The 14,861-nt window shown below is 35.5% G+C and overlaps 1 protein-coding gene across 1 annotated transcript; it reads left to right on the plus strand.

Annotated features, from left to right (window-relative positions):
- The first annotated feature begins 2,069 nt into the window (after positions 1 to 2,069).
- LOC114476027 (sodium- and chloride-dependent GABA transporter 2-like) lies at positions 2,070 to 14,658 on the plus strand. Its single transcript, XM_028467268.1, has 14 exons — positions 2,070 to 2,235; positions 2,344 to 2,478; positions 3,650 to 3,790; positions 3,924 to 4,005; positions 4,189 to 4,321; positions 7,533 to 7,667; positions 7,750 to 7,853; positions 7,964 to 8,088; positions 9,609 to 9,721; positions 9,812 to 9,949; positions 11,761 to 11,863; positions 12,000 to 12,100; positions 13,937 to 14,107; positions 14,542 to 14,658. Exons 1-14 carry the CDS (start codon positions 2,070 to 2,072, stop codon positions 14,656 to 14,658), a joined length of 1,764 nt encoding a protein of 587 aa, XP_028323069.1.
- The last annotated feature ends 203 nt before the right edge of the window (positions 14,659 to 14,861 follow it).

Raw genomic sequence — 14,861 nt, forward strand, 5'->3', positions numbered from 1 at the left:
TCATTTTAATATAAATGATAATATTCAGTTTTAAGTGGGAGAACTTGCACAATTGGTGGCTGACTAAATACTTTTTTGCACCACTGTATTTGGCAAGGCACTGTTTTAGAGTTAATACATTTAGAATTTAATTAATTGATGTTATTTCATTATAAAAATAACTGTAAATTTTGACAAACTTTTCATTTTATACAGATGCCTTTGTGGAGAATAAATTAAGTTGCAATTGTGAAAGATTTTTTTTCTCCATTTTGACGTTTATACATGGGATGTTTACTCTATGCAAGGGAACCAGGATTTATTACCAAAAATAAACATGGGGTAATTACACAACTGCACAAAAAAATCATGCAACTAAGTCAAATATTTACAAATAATTTACATATACAGTATGTAACTAGGGGTGTCTCGATCCAACTTTTTAACTTACAATACAATTCCGATATTGGTTAATACCGACCGTATGATCTGACACGGCAACAGCTCAAATCTTACCAACTTTCATTGAATATTTTGTACAGTGTTAGAAAAGGCTCAATAGATATTACTAAAACAAAGAATTATAGTCAATAACAGTAAAAAAAAAAAAAAAAAAAAAAAAAAAAAAAACTGATACATTTATTATTAACCAATGGGATTACGTACAGGATATTGTAACCTCATACATAAGTCTATTCTACAACTGAATTTATTGAATTTAAAAAAAGGAATTAGAAGACCCTGAAACAATCCTCAAAACTGTAACAAATAACACTTTTAAAGTGCAAATGATTGAAATGTACTAGACTTTTGTTTTACTGTCAGCATTTAGTTCTGTCCGAGGCTGAATAGAAGAGGAGTTGAGTGTGGAATAGATGGAGGTATATATAGGTGATATAATCTAATCTGATTTTTTGTTGTTGCTGATATTGTATCGATTTTCAATATCAGATTGAGACACTCCTATATGTAATTTACGTACTCAATTTGCACCAACAGCTCTTCTGAATGGAACAAACAGAAATCCTTCATTTAAATTTTTTTTTTTTTTTTTAAAATACACTAAACGACAGAATAAATATTAAAAAAATGACTGAAAAAAATCACACAAAATGACAAGAAAAAAATCAAAACGTCAATCCAATAACACAAAAACAAGAACAAGTGCACAAACATGAGAGAAAAATGTACATAATGAAAACAAATGTATACTAAATTACTCGATGCAACAACAAACAAACAAAATGAGAGAAATGCCCAGACTTATAATTATTTTTAATGCTGATATGAATGTTGTTATTTTATTATGTATTTGACGTATGTGACAGTAATAAAAAGCTTTTGAGAAATTTTACACATCTTTTCTTGTAAACTCATTTGGCTACAGTTTTTTTTTTTTTTTTTTAAGAATATTGTTTAAAATCCTTAATATCGTGATTTTTAGCTGATTGACCAAATAAATCTGCATCTTTAAAAAGTTTTTGGATTCAAAGAAGAAAAAAGGGGCAGATGACGCTTATTGTAAGAAACACTGCCCTCTAGAGGTTATTTACATAACCGTTTCATTTACTGTAGAAACGAAGATGCTTTTTATTTTGTCATACCTTTGAAATGTGTACGAAGTCTTATAGTTTTCTACTATTTTGCCACTCATTTTTATTTTGTTTTATTGTACTTGTTTACTCTGAGGAACAACGAATGCGCACAGTATTAAAATATGCAACAAATTCATTTTTTTTTTTAAATATATATTTTAATTTTGCAGATCACAAGTTTTTTGAGAGTAAAGTACGAGAGTAAAGCAGGGACAGTTTATGAGTAATATATGGTATGTGTGTGCATGCTTGTGAGTTGTGTATTATATATAGTAGTTGAGCAGTCAGCGATCAGTTACTGCCAGGCACTGCCCCGCCTCTCTGAGTGGGCGTGTCTTACTGCGTCAGGAGTAACGCCCACAATCAAGGTAATAAATAAATATCTCCCCTAGAGGCAGGTCAGCAGAAAGCAGGGGTTACTCTATGTTATCATCGCTTGACACTGTACCTTAGATCAGATTTAGATGGTAACAGGGTGATCTAAAAGTGACAAAGATGACCGTGGATGGAAAGAATGCAAAAGAACACCCCAAAACCAAAGAGGGAACAGAAAGGGGATACTGGGGAAGCAAAACAGAGTTTATTCTCACTGTAATGGGAGCCATCATTGGACCTGGGAATGTTTGGAGGTTCCCTTACCTGTGCTACAGGAACGGTGGAGGTAAGTCACTGACTGGCTTTTCTTACCTGAAGTGTCTTCTTTAATATTGATGAATTATTTAGTAAGTGTGCACATGCAGCTGCAAATTAATGCCTTGGTGTATTACAGGTGTGTTCTTCATCCCTTATATATTGTTCATATTCACATGTGGAATCCCATTATTTTTCCTGGAGACTGCTCTGGGCCAGTACACTTCACAGGGTGGGATCACTTGCTGGAGAAGAATCTGCCCACTTTTTCAGGGTAAATAACACCCATTCAAATCTCTCTCTCTCTCTCTCTTTTTTTTTTTTTTAATTTAGATTTATTGTAGTGATTATTGCATGATTTGCTTGTGTGTGATGTGCACACCATATCATTTTTTCATTGCACTAATGTTGATAGATTTTATTTTAAGAGTGACTTTTAACAGCTTTCCAGGGACAACAGATGACAAATAGCCATTAGGCTAACTCTGGTACATTTACTGTAACTACCTAGTCAAATTCCTCGTATTGTTCTAAACTGTACCTGGTCAATAAAGCTCTTCTGATTCTGATTCTGATTCTGATTCTGATATCGTCCCTGTCAAATAAAAATACAATACAATATCTGTTTGTCTGTCTGATTACGTCATTAATGGATTTTGACAAAATGTTAACCAAAGACACAGGATTTAATGATTATTTTGGACGGGATTCAGATGAATATACTGATTCTGGATTCGTTTGAAAGATAATTTGGCAAAAAAAATAAATAAAGGAAATGAAAATATCATATCTCAGTTTGTAGTTGATCGATCTTTATGAAAGTTTCATCCAGATCAGATCTGGATTTGGCATTTAATCATTATTTCATTTCCCCCTCAAAATTGGGGGTGAACTGCCCACACATTTGAAATATCTCCCAACTGTTTAAAATGTGAATGATCTTTGTACCTCGTGTATACATTACACCATGGTCAGCAGCAGAGGGGAGTCAGGCTTCACTATGATGCTAAATCATGCTTGTACCAGACACCTTTATATACCAAGGGGGCCAGAGAGAAAATAACTGTTTTTTATTTTTATTTATTTTTTTTTACTGTTGGACAGATAGAGACGGACATAGACAGGGGCAGACTGAGACATAGATAGAGAAGCAGAGAGAACAAAGAGAGACACAGACGTCTTCCTTTGACCACCTGAGTGTGGGCCTTAGTCGACTAAATTGTAACTGGAATAAACCTCGTTAAAATTATACTGAACGGAGCTGTTCAAATAAAAAAAATAAAAAAATCGGGAAGAAGGTAGAGAAAACCTTACATGGCAAAGAAGAGATTTGGCGCTTGTTTTATTTGACTTTAAACCCTTCTGTTGCAGTTGTCAGTGCATGTGTGTGTCATTGTTTTTCACTGCATCTGTACCATGCCACTCATACATGGCTCCTCCCACAGGCATGGGCTTTGCCAGCCACCTAATCATTTTATTCAGTGCAACCTCCTACATAACTATCCTGGCCTGGGCTTTTTTCTACCTGTTCTCCTCCTTCAGCGCAGAGTTGCCTTGGACTCAGTGCGGCCAATACTGGAATACAGGTAGGTTTTGATCAAGAGTTTGTTTATTATTGACAGTAGGCATTGCACTGCTTTAAAAAAAAAAAAAACTGTTTGTGGCTTTAAAAAAACTAACACCATGTCTTTCTTTTGGTGTTGTCTCATCTTGTTGCAGACTCATGTTTGGACATTGACCACCTGAATGGGAACATGACAAAACAAATGAATACCACTCTTCCTGTTGTGGAGTTCTGGCAGTAAGCAAGAACTCCATGTTAATTTTTCTTCATCTCGTCCCCTCCCACACCTTTCACCCCCCCCCCCCCCCCCCCCCAACCCAACCCAACCCAACCCAAAGCCATTTTCATCCACTCATCTTCAAACTCAGCTTTTGAACAACATGACCTTAATTCGTCCAATGTATCCGTTTGATTCTCCAGGCACCGTGTTTTGAATATTTCCAGTGGACTTGAGGATGTGGGCAGCTTGCAGTGGGAGCTGGCCTTGTGTCTCATCCTAAGCTGGGTCATCTGCTACTTCTGCATTTGGAAAGGCATCAAGTCAACAGGAAAGGTTCGACTGCAGGGTTGCTTTGCCACATATGGAAACTGAATATGCACTTTAGGTGACACTTTAGTTTAGGGAACATTTATTAATCATTAATTAGTTGCTTTTAGGGATGTAACGATTAATCGTAAGGCAGTTAAAAATCGATTCATAGGTACCACGGTTCACATCGATGCTCTGAAAATTGAATCGCAGTACTTTTTTTAAACAGCAGATATTAATCCTTCCAGAAGCGGACGTGACGGGTGGAATCTGCTACTATTTTCTTTCTGGCCGCCATTTACTGTTAAACATGCTCATAAATGATTCTTTACTCCTTTAGCACCGAAAGAATATCTGTAATATTACGTGAATATCTGTAAAAGTCACATTTTTCTATTAGCTCTGTCTGCTAGCATAGCATCTCTTCTTCACTGGTGGAATAACTGCATGCCAACCGACCACTGGGTTACCAGCGCCCTCTGCTGGTCTAAACAAATATCTGACGTAAATACAGTAAAATGACTGGTTTTTTTTTAAAGTCCAATTGTTAAGGCACAAAATACATTTTCAGTTGCACTTTTAAAAAGAAAAAGAACTATTATGCAGTTTTGAATTGTTTACTATAGAACCAGAATTTAAATTAATAGGTTTCTTCTTCATTTGTATTATTCCTTTATTTATTTCATTCAAGATTTATTTTTAGTTAAATTGCATCATTTTGAATAGTTTATCAAGGGATTCTTTTGACAATGAAAAATAAAAAGAAAATAGTACCGTATTTTCCCCAAAAAAATAAAGGAATATTTTTCAGTCATTTGTCAACATTCCCATTTTGTAAAATAAATCGTGAGAAAGTCGTATCGTGAACCCAGTATCGTGAATCGAATCGTATCGGGAGTTGAGTGAATCGTTACATCCCACTTGCTTTTTAGCATTAGTAACATATTAGCTCTTAATTAGTCATATTAAGTACTTATTATGCCTTATTCTTATTAATGCCTTATTATACACTTAATGGCAGTCTCGCAGTCCAAACAGGGTAGCATGTTGAGATCATAATTCATATACAACAACTTCCTTACTTACTACTAATAAGTAATAATTCTGAGGTTATTGAGGGAAAACTTTTAGTTAATGGCTTACTGGTTGTATATTAAGGCCATGCCAATTAATGCACTAATAAGTACTTAATAATGAATAATTAAGAGTCAATATGTTACTAATTGGTATGCTAATGAGCAACTAATTAATGATTAATAGGTGTTCCCTAAACTAAAGTGTTGCCGCACTTTATTAAAATACTTTTCATTTAAAAGTAGAAAAATACTTGAATGAGATGTCAGAGATGATTTTACTAGGGTTGTTTCCTGCACTTGTTCGTGGAGTATATATTTTTTTTTTAAAAAACTACTTTTTCCTGTAATTGGCCTTTTTTCTTTAACAACTTAAATTTGTATAAAACTGTTGAAATTCAGTCTTTAAAACATCAATTTGTTGCTAAGCAGTGATGGCATATCAATAGGGGGCGCAAACTTCTATCCAAGATGAAACTCTACGTCGAACCTTTTTTAATGTTAAACACGGCACAATTATTTTCTGTCGTCTAACATTCAGATCGTTTCTCATTGGCAATTGAAAGATTTAGTCATGACACTGTCCGTTGTGTTTTAAACTATCGGTGGTATTATAGTAACAGTGGGTTGATGATTCATCCCCGCGAGGCATTTAAAAATGCATAGTATTAATTAAGAAAACTACGAACACACATTAAACAATAAAACATACACAAAGTTGCTGTAGTCATAGTTTTGCTGTGATTGTTTGGGCAATGACATTTGGACAGGGAGGGGTCAGTGTTCAGCTCCTGATACAGGGTAGACGAAACAATACTATAGATAAAAATGGGCCTGCAATAATGATGCTTTCATGTTTCGGAGTCGTGGATGAGGACCCAAACGCAGAGACAGAATCAGGCATCGTAAGCTTTCAAAGTAAGAGTCCGTGTTTAACGTTCAAGTCAAACAAAAACCAAAAAGGCACAAGGAAACCGGCGCGCATATAGGACAAAACGCAGCAGCACATGAGGAGGGCAACATCCACAATGATCCACCGTCAAACTGCGTTCAAACACTCAGCTAAATAGTGAGGGAGGCTTGATTGGGAACGGGCAACACCTGGGTGGAAAACATGAGGGAGCTAATCACTCACAACCCAAACACACTGACATCACTGGGAGGTGGAAACACGAGCAGGAACACCTGGAAACACAAAGACAAGAGTTAACACACTAGACTAGAAAGAGGAACACAGGGGCTGATGACCACACAAAACAAACAGAACCTGAGAAATAAAATAAAATGACCCAAAAAATGCAGTTGGAAAAATAAAATCTGGGTGACCACGGCTGAGGTGGTTGAGGGGGTTGTCTTCTAAGCAAAAGGTTGGGGGATTGATCCCGGTCTATGTGTCAAAGTGTCCTTGGGCAAGACACTGAACCCTAAATTGTTTGCAGTGGTTGAACTTATGGATGCAACTTATATGGTTCAGTGTCTTACCCATGAGCACTATACAGGTATAAGGATTGAATCCCCAACAACTTGATCAAAAGATGACCCCCCTTTACCTTCTGAGCCATGACTGCCCCATTTTGATTGCTTGTAGCTTGCCTGTGGCTTAAAAGGGGATTTATATAATTACAGCTGAGGTGGATGGTGGAAACAAAATCAGCACCAAATCTATGATTAACTATGAATTATCAAATATTAAAAAAAAACTATAAAAACACTCAGAGAGCACAGACTCATGCTCAGCCAACACGCTCCAGTCATGGTAACATGGTAAACTCAGGATTACCACGACTTCCTGTCAACATTGGGCTGTTGAATCCTGAATGTTAAGAAATTATTGAAAATTATTAACTTTGCAACAAATTGTCTTGAAATTTGAAATGTAAATTGCCAGACTTCTGTGGGACAATTTGCGAGAATAGGTTTTTATCTACAATTTATTTGATAATTTACAAAAAGTCCTGTTTTTGCTGTAATTTTTACTTTGAACAAACTCTTCCCGAGGGCCAGACTAGATGCTCTGGCGGGCCAAACTTGGCCCTCGGGCCTTGAGTTTGACAAATGTGCTCTAAATGGTTCAATTCATAATTGCGCTTTAAACCTGATAATAAACAATAGCCACTTCCCAATAACAGTTTTTCACCCTGTGTTTTTTTGTTCTCCTTCAGGCTGCCTACTTCACAGCCACCTTCCCCTACGTCATGCTCCTTGTTTTGCTGATACGGGGCGTTACCCTACCTGGAGCTATGGATGGATTGATTTACTATCTCTACCCTGATATTTCCCGTCTAGCGGATGCTCAGGTAAGACGTTCAGCAGCAGAAACAGTAACTTATGGATTCCTGACATGTTCACTCACTTGTGTCTATTGTTATGGCTCCTCAGGTGTGGATGGATGCGGGCACTCAGGTTTTCTTCTCATACGCTGTTGGCCTGAGTTTCCTCACTTCTCTGGGAAGCTACAACCGTTACAACAATGACTGTTACAGGTAGGGGAACTAGATAATGTAGCGCCCTGATGTTTTATATTAATGTGAATGTAGATTTAAAGGAGCCATCTTTAGATCTACAATGTGTTTGTTTTTTTTTGTTCTTTCAGGGACTGTTTCTACCTGTGTCTCCTGAACAGTGGCACCAGTATCGTGGCAGGCTTTGCTCTTTTCTCTATTTTGGGTTTCATGACTTATGAACAAGGAGTTGATATTTCTGAAGTGGCTGCATCAGGTAAGGGCTAACTCTAGATAAAATATGTCCCTCCGGATTGATAGCACATGTTATTCTGACTCTGTCCAGTCATGTGATGGGTTTTGGTTCTCAAGCTTTTTATCTTTCTAAATTAAGGAGCTTTCTGCCAGAGCTGATACCTCCTTATGTTAACTCTCTCTCTCTCTCTCTCTCTCTCTCTCTCTCTCTCTCTCTCTCTCTCTCTCTCTCTCTCTCTCTCTCTCTTTGTGTGACATTCCTTCTTGTTGAAAAATAAAGTTGGGTTCATCTGAGGATACTCAACGAGTGCACATAGGCAGAGGCAAAAGGAAAATGTGGGGAATGTGGATGATATAAAGCAGGGCAAGGCAAGGCTAATTTATCCATATAGCACATTTCATACACAAGGCAACTCAATGTGCTTCGCATGATCAAAAAGTGCAACAGAAAAATTCAACAGCTTAAAATCTAATAACACGAGTCAGCAATTTCTTTATTTATTTTTATTTTTTTTAAAATCATTTTAAATCATCAACAAACACACGACGTCAACAACAACACGACCAAAAATCTCCCTCTCAATCATACGCAGTGGAGAAAAAGAGTGCCTTTAACTTTGATTTCAAAATGTTCGCATTGGGGTCACCAACACGGGGCCAATGGGCACCAGGTATCACGCATGGACCATGTGAGGGGCCCTAAGTAGCTCTAGTCACCAATTAACTCCATCTAAAATCAGACTTATTGTCCAGGATTCACACTTGCAAAGATAATATACTTAGTAGAGTTAAATACTGCTGCACATGATAACATTTTTAATATTAAATTAACCGTCTTTAAATTTTTGTCTTCACTGAATAATTGTGACAAATGTGTTGCAGATTTGATGCATGGTCAATGGTATACTCGATATAATATATTTATAAAATATATTTAAAAAAAAAATGCAAGGTGGATTTTTGTAAATTATGACGTAATTGACACAAATGTAAAAAAAAACATGTTATGTGATTAGTTAGTAGCTTGTAAAATATGACGGTGATTATTTTCTATGAAATGTAATGAAAATGAAACAGAAACAACTTTATTGACCAAGTAATGTATGTTATACACACGAGGAATTTGACTTGGTGAACTGTGCTCTCTCTAATAGTGTAAACATTAAATAATAACAATCAACTAGAAAAAAAATTAAAAATAAAAAATAAATATTAACAGTATTTAGACTAATATGTGCAGAACTAAATAAAATAACAAGATAATAATAATAATAATAATAATAATAATAATAATTAAAATTAAAATTAAAATTAAAATTAAAATTAAAATTAAAATTAAAAATAAAAATACAATATAATAATAGGATAATAGAATAGAATGTCGGTATATTAATACGGCAACTGTACGGATAACCACTGCCTGTAAAATAATAGGCGTGTTCATTTTTGGCAACAATCCATATCCACATCTGTAATGACTGATGTCTGAACTTCATAAAGGGGCTGTGATGTATGTTTATGTTGTATCCGGTACTTTTGTAGGACCTGGCTTAGCATTTATTGTCTACCCACGTGCTGTCGCCATGATGCCCATGCCTCAGGTTTGGTCCGTGTGTTTTTTCCTCATGATCATCCTGCTTGGTCTTGACAGTCAGGTACCAACAAAGCTTTTCTACCCCACAATTATCAAAATCCAAGAAGCATGAAAATGCCAATAATCGTCCATTGTCTCCTTCTTCCTTCAGTTTGTTGGCCTTGAGTGTCTGATGACATCTCTGGTGGATTTATTCCCTTCTTATTTCCAAAAAGGCTACAGACGGGAGCTAGCACTGCTGGCTATCTGCTGTACCTGCTGCTCATTTGGATTCCTCTTAGTAACTCAGGTTTGTATCAGGCAAACAAAAACACACCTTTTATTACATTTATCAATAAACTAAAAACATGGGAACACTTTACTTAAAGTTTTATAGATAAAAATATAAGATAACTAAACCAACAAAAACACTATTCTGGAAGAAAATGGAGATTTTAATTGTGTGGGAACAGATTCATTAACCGCCAATGTGTCGGTTAAATATGCTTTGTGTGTGGCAAGAAATATGCATTAGCATGTGTTGACCACATGATCATACGTTATCAAACTTCAAGTTATTTTTTGTGGCCCTTTAAATACATTAACTAAAAAAAAATGATATTTTTTATATAACATTGTGTGCATGTAAACTGAGATTGAAAATGCAAGACACTGTTTTGTTGTTATTTCGTGAGGTCAATTTATTTTAATTTGATTTTAAACTGTTTTTAAGTTGCCATTTACATGATCAATATAAATCAATTTAAATCAAATCAAACAGTATTCCAGATCATTTTAACTGTACATAATTTAATACAGTCCCTGATAGCACACATACATCTTTCCGACAATGAATGAAGTTGCATCGGTGAGACGTATTATGGTGAGCGTTTGCTCATCGGTCAGACGTAGCGGAGACGTCAGCGTTTGGACGATGGATTAAAGATGCTCAGCGCGGACTCGCTACAGCTTATATTAATCTTTATTTAGCTCAGATCATTCAATTAATATGAATATCTCCATATTTACTTAAATCTGATAGGAATATGGCAATATCACAAAAACAACAACAACAAAAAACAATATACTACCACTAAATAGCTTATTATGTGTGGACAAAATAAAGACAGACACAGTTCATGATCATAAATGTATTTTCAGCAGCATAAGCAAAAGAGCCCCAGCACAAAAACAGTGACATTTTACAGTTTAACAAGTTTCTAAGTGATATCACTGATTTGGGGGGAAAAACACACACAAAAAGACGCATTAGGAGTAGAATCCTGACGCACGATCTGAGGCCGACATCGGTGAGACGTATGCGTGCTACTGTATCTGGGCTGTATTGTCTTCATTGAGAAGGTATTATTTTCAGCTCCGGGAGGACTTTAATCCAAGTGAGATGAGGCAAAATGGCTCCTTTGAGAGTAAAGGTCACAGACCACTGACCTAACCCTGACCTAACCCCTAACTCCTAACCCTAATCATAGCCTAACCCCTAACCCTAATCCCACTAGAGCCTCCCACCTAACCCATAAATGCCAACATAGCTCCAAAGGTGTCATCATTTAGTGAACGACACTTAATGACAGCCTTCATGCTACCTTATTAATGCTAATGACATATAATGTCAGGCTTATGTATAAAACTTAAAGTAAAATGTGGCTAAAAATGTTCACATAAAGAAAGTTGAGAAAAGCTTGTATTTGTTTTATCTTAAAATAAGAATAGCATTTTTTACCTTAAATTTCAGAAAAAAATAAAAATAAAAAATAAATATATATATATATATATATAAAACTGTAACCAGTAGCGTCAGATAAAACATTAAGAATAACCTGTAGAATCTTGGATTAAGGAATGAAGAAATGATGCCCCATCATTCAGATACAATATCTAAAGTTTTCTCAGAGACTTTTAGGAAAAAAATAATAATATAGTTTAATATGAGTATTAAAAAAATTTCTTCAGAATTACAATTTTTCTTGGGAGGGTAAAATATGTAAAATAATGACAATCATGTTGAATGCAAACAATTGAATGTTCAAACCATCTGTTTGATTGGTTATATAAAGGTTCTATGTAGTAATATGGCTAAAATAATTCCATTGTTGTTTGTAGGGAGGAATCTACCTGCTTCAGCTCTTAGACCATCATGTGTGTAATGGTCACACCTTACTCCTACTGTCTCTCTTTCAGTCTATCAGCATCGGCTGGGTCTACGGTAAATAAACACACATCAGGTTGAATATCAGAATAATAATAAAAAAAAGATGACATTGTACCCTGCTTGAAACACACTTGGAAATGTATTTTGAAACCAAAGTTGACCATTTCGATGTGTTTTCTTCCTCTTTTAGGCAGCGATCGTTTCTACGGAAACATCGCAGACATGATCGGATATCGGCCACATTTATTCATGAAACACTGCTGGCGCTACATCACCCCCTTTATCTGTTTTGTGAGTCATTTTTTTTTCGCTGTCACGTTAGTTATTTGGTAATTTTTAGTGTAGTAATTTTTTTTTTAATGAAAAAAAAAAAATAAAATAATATGCAACATCATACACTGTAAATATTGAGTTGACTTTACTTAACTAAAAAACATGCAAACTTATTGCTCAAGGTCAACTTTTTTATTCTTTACAGTGTAGAATAAATGAAAAACACATGTGTAGTGTTATATGTAGAATAATCCCAGGAAAACCATTGGAAACACAATTTGAAATGTTGAATTAACATTAATTCATTATAATAAAATAAATGTTACTATTTCAATAAGTAATAATACTATATATATATATATATATATATATATATATATATATATATAATAGACACTATATACGTATACACCTAGAAGATTTACCTATATTGCGTATGGACTTTTGCTATTCTCACTGACTTGTAAATATGTGAAAAAAAGCTATTGTCCAAAAGCATTTACGATTGGATACGTTAGCTGCAATTCCTGTGTTTCCAACTATGTTCATCTTTTATTAGCATGTAACGTAAAATACAGAGCTTTCTTTTATTGGTCACGAGCATCGCCAACATGATGAATACAACCAGGTGGCCTATACTCGCATTCTCTCGGACATTAGGATAGGATAATAATTTTATTTGATAATCTCATAAAACACATTATAATCTGAGGTTTGCCAGCCTTGGTCGGGAAGACAAAACAGCCCAATTATCTTTACGTATACCCCGCTGTGTGTTTGTCAGATATTTGTATATATATGATATACTGTATGTATATTTTCACAATAGTTTTATAATAAACATAATGTTACATGCGAGACCATGACATTATAGAATGTATTATTGTTGTTGCTTTGTTTTAACGCTTGCACATGTAAATGACGCACAAATGACTTTTGGTTTTAGTTACAGATAAGAACTAAATAGTTATTTACCTAATGATTAAGGTTTTTTTTGATCTGGTGAGACAAATTTGGCCCAAACCCAATGTATTAATTTTATGTAGTATAGCAATATCTCCTAGACCAAGGATGGGCAACTCTATCACAACAGGGGCCACAAACATGTGATTGATTGTATCTGATCCAAGGGCCACATTATCAACTTTTATGTCAGAATAAATGATCTAATAATGACCAATCAGAGCATCAACAAAATCTCTCTCTCTCTCTCTCTCTCTCTCTCTCTCTCTTTCTCTCTTTTTTTTTGTGGCTTTGTCGGGTTTTGATGTTTTGTCAGTTTTTAGTTATTTTGTGTGTTTTTATTGTTTTGTTTTGTTTGTGTTCTTGTAATTTTGTATATTTTTCTGTCTTTTTATGCATTTTTGTTGTTGATTTGTATGTTTTTGGGGTCACTTTCTACATTTTTGTTGTTGTTTCCTGTATTTTCCTGTCACTTTCAGTGGAGCTGTTCTGCAAAGTGTTGTGGTTTTGTGTGTTTTTGGAGCCATTTTGTTTGTTTAAGTGATTGTTGTACCTGTCTTTGTTTTTCGAGTCATTTTGTATTTTTTTGGGCTTTTTTTGGTGTGTTTTTCGTGTATTATGTTGGACCTCATATTCCTTCCAACTTCTTGAGTTACAATTTTGGGGGGATTTTGCTTAGATTGAGGGCTACATGTGGCCCCCCTGTTGCCCATGTCTGTCCTCGACCTATGCACTTTAAGCTTTGAGAAAATGTTCTTTGGAGCGATGGTTTTCTTGTGTATGTAACATGTATGTACAGTGGGACATGCCCCTGAGAGAACCTTTCACTGTTTTGTTACTATCGGGTTACCATCTGTAAGTCAAGATCTTTGTTTTTTTTCGTCACCCCAGGGAACCTTCATCTTCTCCATTGTCAGATATTCCCCACTGAAGTTCAGCAACACCTATGTTTATCCTATGTGGGCGAACATCCTGGGTTGGTTCATCTCCACAGTTTCCCTCTCTCTCATCCCACTGTTTGTGCTCCTTAAAATGTTCCAGGGAAAAGGAACCTTACGACAGGTGAGCGTGACAAATCGTTCCTTAGCGGTAAATGTATGAAATCCAAGCATGGAGAAAACACACCATGCTGACCATGTGATTGGAATAACGATTAAAGCTTATTATTAGGAAACCTTTAGACCTGGTTAAACGTGGAGAAAAGCGCTGAGACAACTGGCCTTGTTCAGTCGCCGAACTTTTGACTTCCAGTGAAATAGGATTTGTTAACCTGAGCTCTTAAACATCTTATACTGTACATACAAAACACACGGAACATGCTTCTGTGAAAATACTTCCTGTTATGTAGCATGTGAATTCAAACCTAACTCCAACTGTTTTAAGTTTTGTGTTGATGGCAAAATCCCAGTTTTTATTCATTGCATTTCATTTTGACCTAATAGTATAGGCAGGACACATGTATTATCATTAATGAGTCTTCTTCCATTGATCCTCAGCGCTTCCTATTGCTCTGCCAACCTGTGGACGATCTACCCTTGGATCAAAGATGTCCTCCAGTGCTGGAATCAAATGGAACCCTCAAAGAACTCAAACTCCTAACACCAACTAGATGACTTATCCATTGAACACAGATTGTATTTCTTAGAAGTTTGGTTTAAAGCAGGGTCATTAAACACATTTTAGTTCAGGGACCACTTATGGTCCAGTCTGATCTAAAGTGTGCTGGACCTTATGTAAAAAAACAAAAAACACAAGTGTGAATTACACATTTGTGTGTTCTACTTCTAACACTTCCACATTAAAAGTGCTCTACGTT

Source organism: Gouania willdenowi, chromosome 14 (genome assembly GCF_900634775.1).
Source record: "Gouania willdenowi chromosome 14, fGouWil2.1, whole genome shotgun sequence".
Lineage (NCBI taxonomy): Eukaryota > Metazoa > Chordata > Actinopteri > Blenniiformes > Gobiesocidae > Gouania > Gouania willdenowi.